This window comes from Corvus moneduloides, chromosome 7 (genome assembly GCF_009650955.1).
Source record: "Corvus moneduloides isolate bCorMon1 chromosome 7, bCorMon1.pri, whole genome shotgun sequence".
In the NCBI taxonomy this organism is placed as follows: Eukaryota; Metazoa; Chordata; class Aves; order Passeriformes; family Corvidae; genus Corvus; species Corvus moneduloides.
The window spans coordinates 31621407-31637874 of NC_045482.1; the positions used below are offsets into that span (position 1 = coordinate 31621407).

Below are 16468 nucleotides of genomic sequence, written 5' to 3' on the forward strand. Positions count from 1 at the left end.
ATTCATCTTTTAGACTAAGCTAAATGAATCCTCCTCTAGGCCTTGAGAAACATTACAAAGTTCAAAGAATGGGGAAGAAAATCTAAAAGAGAAAAAAAGAAAAGACTCTCCATCAAATACTTTTATGTAACAGAAACACAAAGGGTCGGTGAAACACTGGCTTGCTCCACAGGGGCAGGATGAATACAGGCAGGAGGTGGATTGCTGGCAAAGCAATTAATGAATCATTCACATGACTTAGGGACCCCCTAAATAGTAAACTTTGCAGCAGTTTTACAGAGGAAAACCTGGCCAAACAAAAGGGATTTCAGGGATGTCCCCCATACAAGCATATTGCAATCAAGTAGTGGAATCTACCAGACATTTTTACACTGTTCCTTCTCCTGCCAGTTAAAATGAGTAATATCCTTTACAAGTGCAAAGGTACACAAGACAGCTGTTAATTGACAGTGTTACCGTGCCTCAGATCTTGAGTATTTCCCAAAACTTGCATTATGCCTCTCTATATTTCTTCTGGTCTTTTAACAGCTTGTTCTTGAAGCTGCAAAAAACGTTCACTTTTCAACCCTACTGTCTTGTCTTGCTATCAGTCCTGAGAGTGCATTCACCGAGGGCATAAACAGGTTTGATTGTCTGTGCAAGGCCTAAAACTTTCATCAGTTCAAAATCAGGTAAACCAACTCCTGCTTATGACCAAAATGTAAGAAAACAAGTAAACAAATAAACGAACAGGAACCTCTTGGAGACAATTCACTGCTCCTTTGAAGAATACTCGGGTTTTTTTCCCCCCCTCAAATATCAGGACAATCTTTCCACTGATTCAGTTTTACAACATCCACTTACATATTGGACAACTTTAAATGGTGTTAAATAATAGATACTGATATTTAAGATACATTATCTACACATCTGAAGGAATGAGGCTAATTACGATCAAAGCAAAATAAAGAGTGATTATCAACTCTGATTTTATTACCCAGGTTAAATGCCAAAGTCTTTACTTAATCATTTCCTGTGTGTTACCAAGAAGTGTATCTTCCAACTTTTTTAATGAGTAAGGTGAACCATAATGAGGAAGTCAAGGATCAGAAATTTAAACTTTGATCTTAATTATATAGAAAAGAGGTGGTAATCACTTTTTCAGGCAATTACTGTGCAGCTCTCTAATATACAGCTACACTGTTTGTATTACATCAGAAGGAAACTGAGTGTGAAACATTATCAGTGATTTAGGAGAACAAATGCAAGAAAGGAAAGTATTTTAATCTATTTAACATTTTATGGGCTACTCATCACAATTCTGGAAAGAAAAATAGTGCCAACCAACATAACTGGTTTCTGTATGAGATCTGTTAAATATCCAGCCATCCAGATGGACATAAATTTTAACACAGCAATACAATGAACTACTCTTTGAGCATTGCAGCTTGCTTTGCAGCTGCTAATGGATAAATGTTCACACAATCTTTATGCTGAAGTTTACAGGATAATCAGGTCCTGGTCCTTACGCTGAGCTTGTGTCTACATGGAACTGTACTCAGTTCACACCCCGGTTTCACACCAGGACTGCATTCCACTGGTACAAGCTTCCTTCCACAATTCAGCCTTTACACTCAGGCATCTGGGGACCACGTTCTGGAAGTTCAAATTTACCTGCAGACATCCTTGCATGAATACAGAAGCCTTATGACAGTCACACAGCTTTGAAGTGGCTGCTAGCTTTCAGTGATTTGAAAAAACCCAAATAACAGATTACACCAAACTTCATCCCCATCATAAAGTCACCCACTGCCCTCCTTCCTCCCTCCCTCCCTCTTTTCTCTTTTCCCTCTTCAAAGCGCACTGCTACTGAGATGGAAAGCAAACCCCACTTCTCTGCTAATACTCCACTTTTCTGTTCTTATATCTTCTGGTTTTGTATTTCTAAGTGCATGTTGCCTGGATCAAGATGTTTCATAGAATCTCCTTTCCAAAAAAAAATGGACATACAATTAAACCAACATTCTTACCAACGACATTGGTAAGCACACATTTTCAAAGGTTTTTCTCTCAACAACTGGAATACAATGATAATCATATCATGGCTGAGAATGTAAGAAAGAAAGCAGGGGCAACTGAACAGTAGGAAACACAGCACTTGTTATCAGCCACTAATTCTCATCTAACACTGCTGGCAGAAGGAACAGGGTGTTTCTCCATCAGTCCCAACAGTACCACTCTGGGACTCAGAAAAGTCAAGTATCTGGGAAATGATATCATCTGCACAACTAATCAGTGTTCCCTATAAAAGCTACATGTTCTCCTTGGACCTGAATACTTTTCTTTTTTTCTGTGAAAGTAGTACTTCTGATCATGAAATAAACCTTAGGATGTCAGTTTGGAGCTCTGTGGGTCAAGGAATTACCCCCTATACACCCACAGATATCCAATCATTCTTTCTCAAGAGCTAGGCAGAATTTATTAGGCTCAAATAATCATCCCACAAGGGAACCTCCCATAACTTTGTGACAGTTTGCAGTTTTATATTTCATTTGGGGACATCTTTAATAGAAAAAGGGCTTGCTGGCAACCTTAGTTTTAAGTCTGTAAAAAGCTGCTGAAGAAATACAGCTTAATATAACTCCTTTCTCTTCCAGGGAAGAGGAGGACACAAAACATGCTACATGAGCCAGGGCAGATTTGAAATCTTCAGTTTCATACTTTCATTAGTGTACAGGGTTTTCTAAAAATAACCCCTGCTGAAGCTAACATTGAGAAGTGAGTATTGCAAAGGTATGGATCTGACCTAAAAGACCCAAAGTCTTCATACTATAAATGTAGATACAATAATCTGTATTCATAAGTTGATGAATTTCCTTTTTATCCCCCATGTTTATCATAAAAAAGTAAAACAATTATAAAACAGATCCATACATTGTGACTTGGCCACATTATTTGCTCACTGGGTACTGACAACTTTGGTAAATTTAAATTCAGACCTTGCCTCAATACTGTTCTCAGATCTTTAAACTCTTGATATCTCAAAACATTTCAAAATAGTATTTTCTTTGGCTTTTTTTTTTTTCCTGTGATTTCTGGCTTTGGACTTCTCAGGTTTCTGATCTTTCCCTTCTGTCTTCTCTAGGTTCTACATGAGTTTATAACCCCATATTTTACCACAAGTGTATATGGCAGATTATGTATTTACTAGGCTACTTGAAAAGGGAAGCGTTGCACTGCTAACACCTTTGGTTTCCTTGCTCTCAGAAATAGGAATAAGCACAAGTGTTTGCAAGTCCCTGCGGTGCTGCTGGGGTCAATTCACAGAGTCAGTTTGCCTTTGGCACTCGTGTAAGAGCTGCTTAAAATATAATCATGCCTCCAAGATCATGCCAGGAAATGCAGCAAAGATGAAATAAAATCCATGTGCCCTGTTTCTTCACAAGGAAAGAAAAATATGTTTGTCAGCCAATTAAAGCAGAGAGCTTCTACAACTGCAGATAATTACAACTGAAAATTCTGAGTTTTCAAACACAAACTGGGCTTAAAAATAAGCAGGTTTATGCCTTTCTGTCCTGTTATCTGATCTGAGCAGAGGAATTTGGGATCATTCAGCAACTCAAGTCTGTAAACACCTCACATCCAACAGTAAGGATCTGTGCTGTCACTGAGGGGAGATCTGCTCCAGGTGACACAGCTCAGTAATGGGATAATTTCATGAATTTAGCAGGGCATTCTTACACTCCTGTTACTGAAATTCACATGAATTCTTTCCAGCTGGGACTGAAAGAAGCTCCGTAGGTCCAGCAAAACTCTCTCCACCCATGCTGAGTCTGGAGAAAGGAGTGATGCCCTGAGCTGGCCCTCACTACTTTTCCCAGGTAGGCTTCAAGCACATTCATAACTCTATTTTTTTCCTCTGTTACACAGCTTTAAGGCTGACTCACCCTGCAAGAAACATGCACCCCATCTCCTTTTAAAAGAGCAGCACAGGTTTCCAAGGAATACCATCCCCCTTACAAAGGTTTTCTACAAAAATCAACCAGCTTTGGATCATGCCTATCATGCCTTCAACCACTGATGATCAAAAGTAATTTTTTCTTCATTCTGGTGCTCCTAAAAGCAGTTTTGCTTTATGCATCTCAACTGTACCCCTCCTGGAAGTTCTACTCATTCCTCTGAAGGATGAAAAAGGAGAGCACATGCTCTGAGTGAGATGCTCTGTGGGCAGGATCAGTAAGGGTCCAGGAAACACTGCGGGATGACTCGAAGCTACACCATCAGAAACGCCAGTGCCTCCCGTCCATGAAAGCACAGCAAAGCACAGCTAGGTTTGACTAGCTCAAGAAAACCCCAGGCATCTCTACCAGACAGCTCCTGCCACAAAGTCTTCCCAAGAACAAGCTTTTTGATTTCTCAACTCAAATCAATGAGATATTTTTCCTACGAAAGGTTAAAAAAAAATAAATCTAATTTCAGATTTAAATATTTTCCATGAAGCACTTTTTTATTATTTTGAGTGATTCTACACAGATACTTACATTATTAATAGGAGGGCATACTGGTTTCGATCCGTGAAATCTTTTGGCAGTGACAACTGTAAAGGGAATTCTTTTAAGAAAAGAGCAAAACATTAAAGGCTGGTAGTTACACAGATGAAAAACAGTAACATTGAAAGAAAGCCTTTGGCTTCTTAAAGTAACATTTTGCCAGATTTACCGTAATCCTCAATGTGAAGCATTTTGATTTCAGTCTTGTAATTCTTTTTCTTAAAAACAACTTCTTTCAACACAGGGTTATTTTCCAAAATATAAAACTCTACAAAACAGGAAGAAAAACCATGTTGAAAGGCATGGAGAATCATCACACCAGAGATACATCAAGATGCAAAAAAAAAATAAAGAAAAAGAGAGAAGTGTGCAATGATCTTGCAAATTAATCCTGCAATTAATCTTGTAAATTAATTCCTTCTATAAATACTTTTAAAATAATGCAACTACTTTTCAACTGAAAAAGATACACATCCAGTTCTTTTTTTTGGCTTTGGCAGGCTTTGTTTTCATTAAGCACTACCAATGAAATCTCTGATGAATCAGAGATGATGATTCACATGAATATCAGCATCCCTGACAAATCCTAACAGCAGCTGTTGCAGCACAAGGCTGCTCTGCTGGGAAACATCCTAAGCCTCATGCAGGCATCCTTTTCCCCAATATTACCTATTCCAAGGCATTATTTAGCCAGCACAGCTAAATGTGGTCACTGCGTGTCCTTATTTGTCTTCTGCACTTCAACCAAGAGCAAGAGCATCAGCTTGGTTTAAAGCTGCAGACTAATTTGAAACAACCCTTTTGCACAGGAAAGAATGGCTAATTTGTTCTTTTTTTTCCCTTTTTTTAGCTCAAATTACCGATCTTGCTTCCAAAATTTAGATTTTTTAATTAAATAATAAACTCTTCACTTAGGGCCAAAACAGATAATCTGAGGAGAATGCTTGTTCTGGGCAGTCAACCAAAATGGTATAATTATAGTCTGAGGATGGGATAATTGAAATAATCCTTAATCATTCTTTTATGAATTGAAGAGGATAATCTAATCTTGCACTGAAACACTCATGGTAAATTATCTCTCTCATTATTTGGCTTTTTGTTGTTACAACAAACAACGGCCCTCTGTCCTGACCTGCTTTATTTTACCCTAAGGTGCTGCACATAAATCTCTATTTCAGTAATTCACACTCAATAGTACTTTAGATGCAGGTAATAAAGAGCAAAAGTCTGCCTTTGCAGAACTGAGGAGCTCCACAGAAATCTAAAATGCATTTACTTTTGAGCAGTAGCTACCCTTTTCTGAGCTGGATAAAATTCCCTGCCCCTGGTGTGCCATGGCACTGGGCTTTGCAAACACAAACAGTGGCATTAAAAAAAAAAAAAGAAAAAAGGAAAAAAAAGGAAACCAAAATTCAGATATTAATTAACACTTCATAGCATGGCACTATTGATCGGGGTGCTACCTCAACATGCAAGATCAGCTCCACTGTTATGGCTGAATCCTGAATCCTGACTGGCCCAAGACAAAGGGGATGCAGACAGGTACAGTTCAGGACTTCTGGATTCTGGGAAAAAATCCTGGGGATAATCCAATTCATGAAATGAGGATATGCAAGAATTGGTTTAGTGCCTTTGAATGAAAAGTTGTTCCCAATTCCTGTAATCCACAGCTCCATGCTAATGGAGTGACAGTGGAGCTGGAGGCAGCACAGTTGTTACTTCTGCTGCACCACCAGGAAAATTCAACTGCTGAAGGACAGTTTTCCATTACAAAGCACCTCAGCAGCCAGGAAACAGTAACAGACTTGGTCTCAATATACAAAAAAATAATGAGTAAAACTTGACAAATAGAGGTACAGAATACCCTCCTAGAAAGCCTTTATTATTGGATTTGTCATCATTGAAAATGTCAGTGGAGCTGTTCTGATTTGAGAAATAGAAGAGAACGACTAAACCAACATATGTAGGTCAGCTTTTATGATCCATCATCCAAGGACTGTACCTGACTTCAACATAATTGGATGGTAACTTTAAAAACATCTCTAAAAACACAGCAGGTGTACTGCAATGGCAGCATAATCCACAAAGAAAGTGAAAAGGATGAAGACCAAGCTGCCATCCAATTTACTCAAGTGTAAACAGAAGGTGAGTCACATGTACTTAGTACAAAACATATCTGAAAATCTGGGAAAGTTTTAGTCATTTGATTTACTTCTATCCTTATCATTTGCTGATGTGGATTTTAAAAGGTAATTAATAATGATGATAAAAGGTAATTAATAGCACTTTATATGAATTGGTTTTCATGTACGTACTTTTCCCTCTCCCACACTCCCCAAAGAAATTAAGGATGGTAAGAAAATTTACTTATTTCATAAGATATACTCACTGGTTGTATTACTTGTCCTGTGCACGCTTACAACTGGAACACCTGGTCCTGTTTTGAGGAGAGAAGAAAAACAGGGGAAGGGTGGGGTAGTTTGTACTCTGTAGTTCAGTGACAAAGAAGGAGAGCACCAGTTACCCCACAAGACGGGATCTTGGAAGCTCCATACACACAATTCCCTTCAACAGAGCAGGAACTCCACTGATGCCTCTTGGGAAGGACACAGGCTACAGGACCAACAAAGTGTGAAACAGGCACTGCCTTCTGCCTGTTCAGCAGCTCAGACCCTGCACCCAGAAGGAGCATTCTTTTTTTTTTTAATAATATCCATGTTTTAGTTTTAAGAGATGAATAAAAAAATTACAGAGACACTTAATGGCGTTGTTTAAAATATAGCAGTTTGACATTCAGAAACTTTAGGTTGACTGGGAAGTGAATTAATGCTAGTATCAACTTACATTTTCTATGGAAAAGCTATAGAGGTGTTGAAAAATTATATTTCACTTAACTATCTGTTTAAGAAGCTCCCTTGGTATGCCAACTCTGCAAAACCAACAGCATCACAGTTACATCTAGGTGTGATGTAGTTTAATCCTATTTCACATACTTTATTTTTACTGCACTAAGTAACTAAAAGCGTAATTCTTCATGTCAACAGCTACTGTGCAAATGCACAAGGTGGTGTGGGAAAGTGGGATGACCAAGCATTCAGCATACTCAGAAGTGGCTGAGTCTGCTGTCCCTGCTCTGAAGATCCCCACCAGTCTAAACTTGCAAAAGAAAATCCTGTGTCTCCACCCCCAACACGGAACTTACATGTGAGAAACTCAGTTTTACCTCAGAGTTTATGTTAGAAGCATTCAGTGACTATGGGGTGAGGAAGAACAATGCAGAAAAGCTGAAGTCCCTGAGGACCCCATGGCAGATGAAGGCATGGACCCTTTGAAATTAGGAGTTACAATTCTCTTTTTGAGAAAAAAAACAATTCCCTTTGAGAGTTCAGAGACAGAGCCTCATTTATGTGTTTTGAGAGACTGTCTCTCTCAATTAATTATGGCATGAGCCTAGGGAAATGCAAATACCTGAAATAAATAGCATGATGACACTCACAGCCTTCACTGAAGATTTCTATCAATTTAATTCTCTCCCTCAAGGGGGATGATTGACAAAAATCTTACAGGTAGATTGTTGACAAATCACAGCTTTCTGCCTTAGCTCTCTAAGAAGATAATTTCTCCAGATATCTCTTTAGCTTTGGTTTGTTTTTATTTCCAGCTCTTTTTACTTCTTCTGAATTTGTCATTTTGCTGTAAATTCTTATTTAAGAAAGGCCATCTCTGAGGGGGAAAGCATCAGCTTTCCAGCCCAGCTCTATTTGTCATACTAAAGGTGGAAGGATAATGACAGATTTTGAAAAAAGGGAGATTGCAGTAGATGAAAACACTGATCAGAGGAAAAAAAAAAAAGATTTGTGTTACGGGCATTGTGTTACAAAGCATCAAAAGTAAGCACAGCACTTGGATTTCCCATTGACCTCCTTCACTAACCCCAAACCCACAGCTTATTTCCTGCTGTATAAAAGGGGAGAACAATTACTCCGTGAACTATCTTATTTGAGTAGAAAGAATAATATCTTGCCAGTGTTTGTGAAGTGCTAAAGGAAAAATCCACAAGCAGCGTGGAAAATAAGTGCAAAGGATGTGCTTGCCAAAACTGAGAGGCTGAGGAGCCAGTCCTCCATCTACCAGGCAAGAAATAACTCCTCAATCAGGAGAGTCTCTGGAGATGGATACAGCTGGAAAAATGAGAGAGATCTCCTGGCTGAGGGAAACTAAGAAGGAAAAACTATACTAATAAAGGTGCTTGTGAGTAAACAGGAGGTTGAAGAATTGAAACTTACACAGATTGAACCAGTTCAGAGTCCCCCAAGGGTTTTTCTGGGGAATTGCTTTTGTAACAATTCGGTAAAGGCTTTTTGCTGTGGGAAAATGACTGTGTATGCACGCAGTAGATGTGCCATTTGTCTCCTTGAAGCAGTTTGCCTCATACTCTTACAAGCAGAAGGGTTTTGATGCCACTTCTGTGGTGATCCTGCCATCAACTTTGATACTGCCAAATGCCAACCTAGCCCAGGGCCCTGGCACTACACCGGGGCCACGCTGCTGCTGTACCTGCCAAGCTCTGGTGAAACACAGAAGATCCCTGAAAAATCTCCCAGCCAGCAACTATAGATTAATGTCAGAGGTAGGAAAACTTAATGACAGTGGTTTATCATCCCTGCCCAACATCTACAGCTCGGGGTAGTCTACTGCAACGCAGTGGAGTGTAGGTTTAATCCTGGGAGGAAGATCTACAGCCTTCCCAGCTCAGAGAACTGCTAAAGTCACTGAAAGTCATGAGCTTGTGAGTAATCACATGCACAACCCCCTGCTGGCATCCACACTTTTATATCAAAAGAACACGTCAAAAATTACAGGCTGAATATTGCTTAAATAATAACAAGATGCTTTCGGGCCCTAGCACATTGCTGATTCAAGGCAAAAAACTCTTCCCAACTTATCAACCCTCCCTCCTGCAGGAATCTGAGACTTACCCCATAGGGATTACATCAAGCACAAGGGAAAACTCTGCTTAAAGCATGAGGAGCTCATTACTCAGAGAAGGACCTCAAGATTAGCTCCATCACTTCTGCTGCAGATTTGACCCTGTATAAACCACACAGTTTGTATATTCTTCTTCTAATCAGCTACGTACTGTAGGTGCATTTCCACAAAAAAACAACCCCAAAACAACAAAACTGAAAACAAACTCCTTATTTTAGCCAATATATATTCATAGTTTCTTTGTTTGGATACATTCGATGCTCACGTCAGCAGGTATTTTATTTTTGTGGGGAAAAAAGAAAAAAAAAAGAGTTGCAAAAGAAACAGAAAAAATGCATGCATATAAATTGAGCTATTCATATGTATTTCAGATGAATTGTGCTCTACTCTTTGCACTCTGACCTCAGCTATGCAAAAATACTGGGGGGATGGTGTCTAAAAGTTTGCAAGTTTCAAGGACAACAGGTCTACCTAAGTGCTTTATTATTGATTCTCTCATGCTTTTCTGAACCTTTTTTATCACTTATACACCAGTGTTTATTTCCTGTGTGTAGGTTATAAATTTCTCTGTGTGGGATGGTTCTATTTCTTTGTTTATACAGAAATTCTGAAGCCAAATGGTGCCATTTAGTGCTACTGGAAGGCAGGTAACTGTAAAACACAGTGAGTTATTTATTACAATTGTATTGATATAGAGGATCTGTCTTTGGGGATTAAACCAGAGCTGTTTTTTGGTAGATACATACATACACATACATATGGGGGAGTACAGATACACTGCACATCCACATGTACAAGCACTGCTACAGAACACAGGCCCTCATTTTTTAACTAGGTGTAGTTGCACAAGATCAATCCCAATACATAAAATAATGAAGCTGTTACGAAAAACCCCACAGCATTATCACCAAAATTCCAAATTTTTTGGTGAAGGATTTTTATTTAGGGTGAATTTAAGTTGATGTCCTTTACTTGTACAGGAAGGTCAGGATTGGAGTGGCTTTCTAACATCACTCGTTATTTAGCTGTTTCACAGAACATCTTTACTTGCAGTCTTGGAATAGGCTCTGTACAGAACTTTGAGTAATCCACTGCTGAGCTAAATGTTAGACTCCAGCCTAATGCCCTTCTCAAGGGAATACATTAATTCAGAAGCAAACAGCATTACACCCCATGAATTTGACTTACCTTTACAGTGCAGGAGAAAATGCCTGTTCATGGGGCTGAACTTTGCACTGAAGTACGTGCACTGCTCTTTCAAGAAGTTACACGAGAGACACTGACGATTCAATGACCCCACTGTTGATACACTGCGAGAAAGAAATGATCAGAAACATTTTACATTGGAATAAAATACAATAAACCAAGAATTAGCTCATCAGAAGTACAGAATTTGTTTTAACCCCCAAACTTGCCAAAATACCACTGGCTCCTTTTGTGCCTGATGCAAACAGTTTCCAGAAAACTCACTGGGCTGCTGTTCCATAAACTGGGCAACGTGGACATGATCCAAAAGCTGCCCAAAGCACCACTGGCACTGCAATAACTCACAGTGCTGTGGGGAACAGCATCAGTAGGACACCATGAAAACCTCACTAACCTCAGGTTTAGGCACTGAGAATGAGGTGAGGTGCTGTGCCCCCACACTTTAAGTTACATGATTAAACCCTACAGATATTTTTATTTAGAAAACTTTGATCACTTTTAAAACACAATCATGTTAAATGCTTGTATTTAGGTTTAACTTTTTAGATGCTGATAAAGGACTAGTGAAGACTGAAGTGGTAAAAACATTTTGTGTTACAAATTTTTACATTTTTTAGAAAATGGAAAACACTGGCAATTTTTATTTTGAAAAGCTATGATTCTTTCCTTGTTACAGCTCAAGCATACTAATTTTTATACAGTATAAATGATTACCCAAGCATATTACTTCAATGTTGGGATGAAGAAGCTGATAACACCGCCCCATGTACTTCTTACCTGTGCAGCTGTCTTCCTCTTGGGGAATCTTCAGTGCTTAAGAAATAACTGTGCCCAAAAGAGGAAAAAAGTTAAACTCAGTTTGGTAAACTGTCTGATTTGGGTAGTGCTTAGAGAAGTGAGAGACACTATAAATAACATTTTTAAAAATTAAAAATTCACAAATATCCCTGAAGATCAAATACTTATATATAAACCTAAGTTCCAAGATCAAATTTAGGTCCAATATACAGATTAGTTATTTCAGAAGCTATAAAATTTCCTATTAAAACAGTGATGAAAACAGGATTTCACGGTTTTAATTCCTGTCATGCCCAGGAGCTCCAGTAGCAACCAGGACACCTCTCTGCATACTAAAAATACAAAAGTTTCTGCTTCACTCCAAGAGTTTGCAATATAAATCCAAGTAGCAGACAAAGGTCACAATGAAATTATGTCATATATTACAATAAGTCTTATGAGATCTGAAAGCCTTTTTGAGCTGTAAACCAACCTATTTTCATAGCGGAAAGAGACTTTGCAAGAATACCAAGACAAGCTCTTGGTGTTTCCCTGAGGAGATCCCCACAAAGTTTCTGCTTGATAGGCAGAAGGAGGGCAAAGCAATCCCCTCAAGTAGCTGAGACAGCCCAAGTGCAATCTGTCAGCTCTCTGCAGCCTGAGTGCAATCAGACCTCATTTTTTTCCCGTGGGCCTTGCAGAAGTACCAGGAAATTCTCTACAGATGTATTTTCAAAACCGACAGTAAGAGTCGTCAAAAAAGGGTTTTCTCCAGTGGCAATGAGAAGATGGGACTTATTGCAGCTTCAAAAAAGGTCCTGCTCAAATATCACTTATTTTAAAGCAAGTGAGAATTAGACATGCTTGTATATTTTTTGTCATGGACAGATAATGTGAAAATTAAGCAAGATCCACTGAAGCCAGGTGGAGCCTTCAGACATTTTATTCCTATACTCCTCTCCAAAAGCACCAAATATGTGTTGCATTTCCTTCCATTCTGTCACTAAGATGGGCTTGGGAAAGATTTCTCTGTGAGTGAGCTGGGTGAGAATCGGGAATTCTGACAACCTCTAAAAATAATTTGAATTTATGAAGTTGGATCAGATCCCCAAAACTCTGAGACCGCATGCAGTAAAAGTGTGATGTTTTATCAAGTACTCAAAATTTACTGTGACTTCTTATCCAGATTCCAGGAAAGAAGTTACCAAAATATTATTACTGCTGCACTGCGTTGATTCCTTTTACACAGAAAAATACAGAGTCAAGTGGTACCATGGTGTGCTTCTTTCCTTCTGCATAAAAAAGCATTCAGGAAAAGAATGGCAGATGAATTGTCTTACAGCTGCACTTTATGTACTGTACTCAGGTGTGTCAAAGTTACGGTAATGCTCAAAAATGAAAGAAATATTGTTCAATTTTGAGTTAAATGGATTCAACTTTAATACTTGAACATTTTTATAAATAAAGAGAACAGTGCTTACATCTTCTGAGTATTTTCATCATATGCCAGGATTTTGATAACTTCCCAGTTCCCCGATGTCAGGTGTCTCACACCGATTTGTTCACTTTTAGCCTGGAGAGAGATGGAAAACATTAACTTTCACCTTGCTACATTTTTCTTTGCCTAGCAGGACTGCCTGCACACGTCATTATTGATTACAGCTTTTTAAACTTTAATATACAACGTAACATCTTTAAACCACAAACCTCACATTTTGACAGGCCCGAACTTCACTTATCCTTTCCCTCCCATGTATAAGCCTATCAAAGTCATTAAAATAATCTCGGTTTTCAGCGAAATTTTTCTTTCAGTTGCCCACATGTCAACAAACAATAGAAGTCAGGATGCAATGCAGGTAAAACCAACTCTTCAGCTGGAAGTTGCACCAGACTCCTCATCAGACATGGGTTAAAAACAACAAAACCTGAAGTGAGAAGCTCATCTGAGGGTGTTTCCTAGTACAAAAGGTAAAATCGTGGCTTAGGCTACTGAAGATTAAAACTTCAACCCTCACAGCTTGGACATACTCTATGTGGTTTTTTTCTGTATTAGGGTTATTATGCTTGGTCTGGATATACAAATTCTTAGTTATCAAATTCAAGACAAACTTTGTAAAGAAAAGGGGTGATATTTCAGAGGTGATACTCAGTGGTTACAAGGCCTACAAGAAGTCATAAAGGCAAAAAGGTTGGCTTTTTTTTTAATCCATGTATTTCTGAACTGTACCCTGAGCTCCACATCAACAGCAGCAATAACTAAAAAGCAGAAAATGCTCAAGAATGCATCTAAAATATGCTGGGAGCTGGCAAGGCAGAACCAAGTCCCTTAGAACTGAACTGTTTCCTAACAGATCCACAAGGAAAGAATGATGTAGCAACTTTATGACAAGCCTTGCAAGTACCAAATGAAACCAGGATATCGTGCTAGGTGCTGTACATATGTTTATGATGAGGGCTCGCTGTTCAGGAAGAGTCTGATATTCAGTGCTGTCTCCAGGAATGATTAAAATACACATTAGTGATTTATTGTAAGTGACTATTTCTTCTCTAGAGAGAGAGAAGCTGCAACTATTGAAAGAGATATTTAAATATTAAGATCATAGAATCTAACAGGAATCAGCAATAAAAAGCCCAGCCAAGTGTTAATAAACATGGTTATTTTTCAAGGTTACAGCCATAATACATAATTTATGAAGCTTGCAGGAAGTTATCGCCTTGATCCATTAAAGTTACTTTATAATTCTTATTTTGTGGTTGGAAAAAAAATAGACTTTCTAGAGTTGCAAAACTCCATGAAAGAAATGTCTAGATACCTAAGACATGATTCAATCCTACTTTGAGATTAGTTTCTTTTAAATATTTCATAAGTTACTAAAAGCATTTGAAAACAATAAACCACACATCCAGCCCTCCACACTCAGACAGTAAATAATCCACTGTGATAGACAGTAACCTTTTAGACAGTAACTTCTCCTTGCATGAAGATTTAATTAGATGCCTCTGCTAACTTGCTTTGTGCCATTGACACATGCTTTTCTAAAGTGCAAAGAAATGCAGCCTGAGAAAGACCAGCATTTGTTGTAAGATTGAGAAATTAGCATCAGTGATTAAAGTGAGCCATTAAAATTTACTTCTTTATCCTTGCAACTCCACATTGGTTCTGTGTTTTAACTTTCCTGCACACCAAGGCTGATTTCTGTAAGTGGGCTGGTGTCTGAGCGGCACAGAGAAAGAATGAGAATCCCAGTGCCAAATTCCAGAGTTAGCCTTCTCCATCACGGAAAAGCTGTGACCATCTGGGCACTGGTGATCTGCTGACTGCTTTAAATTCTGCAGGGCTGTGCTGCTGTGGCTCTCCCAAGGTGTGACAAACATCTAATGTGACCAAAGGCTTTATGGGCAACGGTTAATATACTTTTTATGCCTCTATGTTTGCTTTAGAAATAATGGACGATCAGATTAATGCAGTGTGTAAAACACAGCATATAAACACATTTCCTGCCCTTTACTGCTCTCTATCAGCCCCATTACCACGCAGAATGTTGCTTACTGATGAATAATGGCTGATACATGGGATATCACATTTCCTTTTTCTCAGGAGCAGCTACATGCTTAAAGCCAAATTTGTCATTGGTGATACCATTCAGATTTGTTCATTCATGCTGATGGCAGGCAAAATAGAAGTATTTTTTAGTTTTGGAGCTGTGCAGTACCCAAGGCTCTAATTCTGCTTAAAAGGGACAGAATACTAAATTCTGAAACATAAGCTTGACTTCAAAAATTATTCTGCTGGAATTAAAAGATGTGTTTAAAACTAGGCACATATTTAATTACCCTACTGAATAGGAGTGCGGTTAATCTTTGCTTAAGTATTTTCCTGAATTAGGATCAAGTTTCCTGGGCTTTTTGTAGCAACAAATGTCAAAGCCTACAAGGTTAAGGCAAATTTGATTGTATCTGTAACCTCCTTGGGAATGTTGCAAGTGAACTTTCAGATCTAGATCATTATTATTTCATGTATTTTAAAGATACTTACTCATACTGTGAAAGATACCAAAATCAGACTTGATTGACTAAATGGTTTTGCTCTGGTGTGAATTTCTATGTGGTTATTATATTAATACACCTTTACCAGACTGTCATCTGAGTTATTGTTTTCTTTGGGAAATAGAATTTGACATGTCTGTGATCCCTTTTATCTTCACTGACTCTTTCTTGATATATTTACTCTAGTGAATGAGTATCTTTGTTCTCGGTTCTTCAGGTTAAATTTTCATTAAAATTCTTTTGTTCTTGTTCTGTCTGCAGTGAACATATTTCAGACTTAATAATGTTCATACCAGAACACTGTCAGAAAGGCAGGTAACAGAGTTTCCTGGCACCAAGTCTGATATTTTGATGTTTTGGGTACCTTGGTAATCCCTCTTATGTCATATGGCTCTGTTAAAGCACCTGGATTAATGCTCTGATGATTTAAATAGATGCCTTGGAGTGTTCCGTTCCAGGGCATAATTTCCTTTATTAGTTCATCACAACTTCATACTGGTGACCTTCAAAGTCACACTGCAGATTTATCTTCTTTCAGATTCTTCTTTGGAAAAAGTAATGACCCTGGGAAATGGAAGCCACTGAAAAATGTTGCAAAGTGTAATAAAAGTGTCCCAACTTTCACACAAATTTTAAATTTGGGTATTGCCTCCCTTTAGTGTTTTGTGTAAGAGCAGATTTGAATAGACATTTAAAATTATTTATTATTTTAAAATATGCATGTATAGTGTATATAGAGAAGGTAATATTAGTGTTTATTCTGGAAGGAGTTATAAATATGTCCCACTACACTGAGGGATGATCTGGACAGGACAAATGACCATGACACAAGTACTCTGATTAAACTGAAGTGCAGGCCTTTCCCTGGGCCATGTGTCCTCAGTAAAAGTCCCAGATAAGCAGTAGAATATTAAAAGCAG

The 16468-nt window shown here is 38.4% G+C and overlaps 1 protein-coding gene across 3 annotated transcripts in view; it reads right to left on the reverse strand.

Moving 5' to 3' along the window:
* The window catches only part of DPP10 (dipeptidyl peptidase like 10), a 451044-nt gene that overhangs the window by 15707 nt on the left and 418869 nt on the right, over positions 1-16468 (reverse strand). For all 3 annotated transcript variants that reach the window (XM_032114483.1, XM_032114484.1, XM_032114485.1), the window contains exons 14-19: positions 12983-13074; positions 11502-11549; positions 10707-10828; positions 6919-6966; positions 4699-4797; positions 4521-4590 (exon numbers count right to left, since the gene is read on the reverse strand). In XM_032114483.1, coding sequence (XP_031970374.1) covers positions 4521-4590; positions 4699-4797; positions 6919-6966; positions 10707-10828; positions 11502-11549; positions 12983-13074 — 479 coding nt within the window. The remainder of the gene's footprint in view (positions 1-4520; positions 4591-4698; positions 4798-6918; positions 6967-10706; positions 10829-11501; positions 11550-12982; positions 13075-16468) is intronic.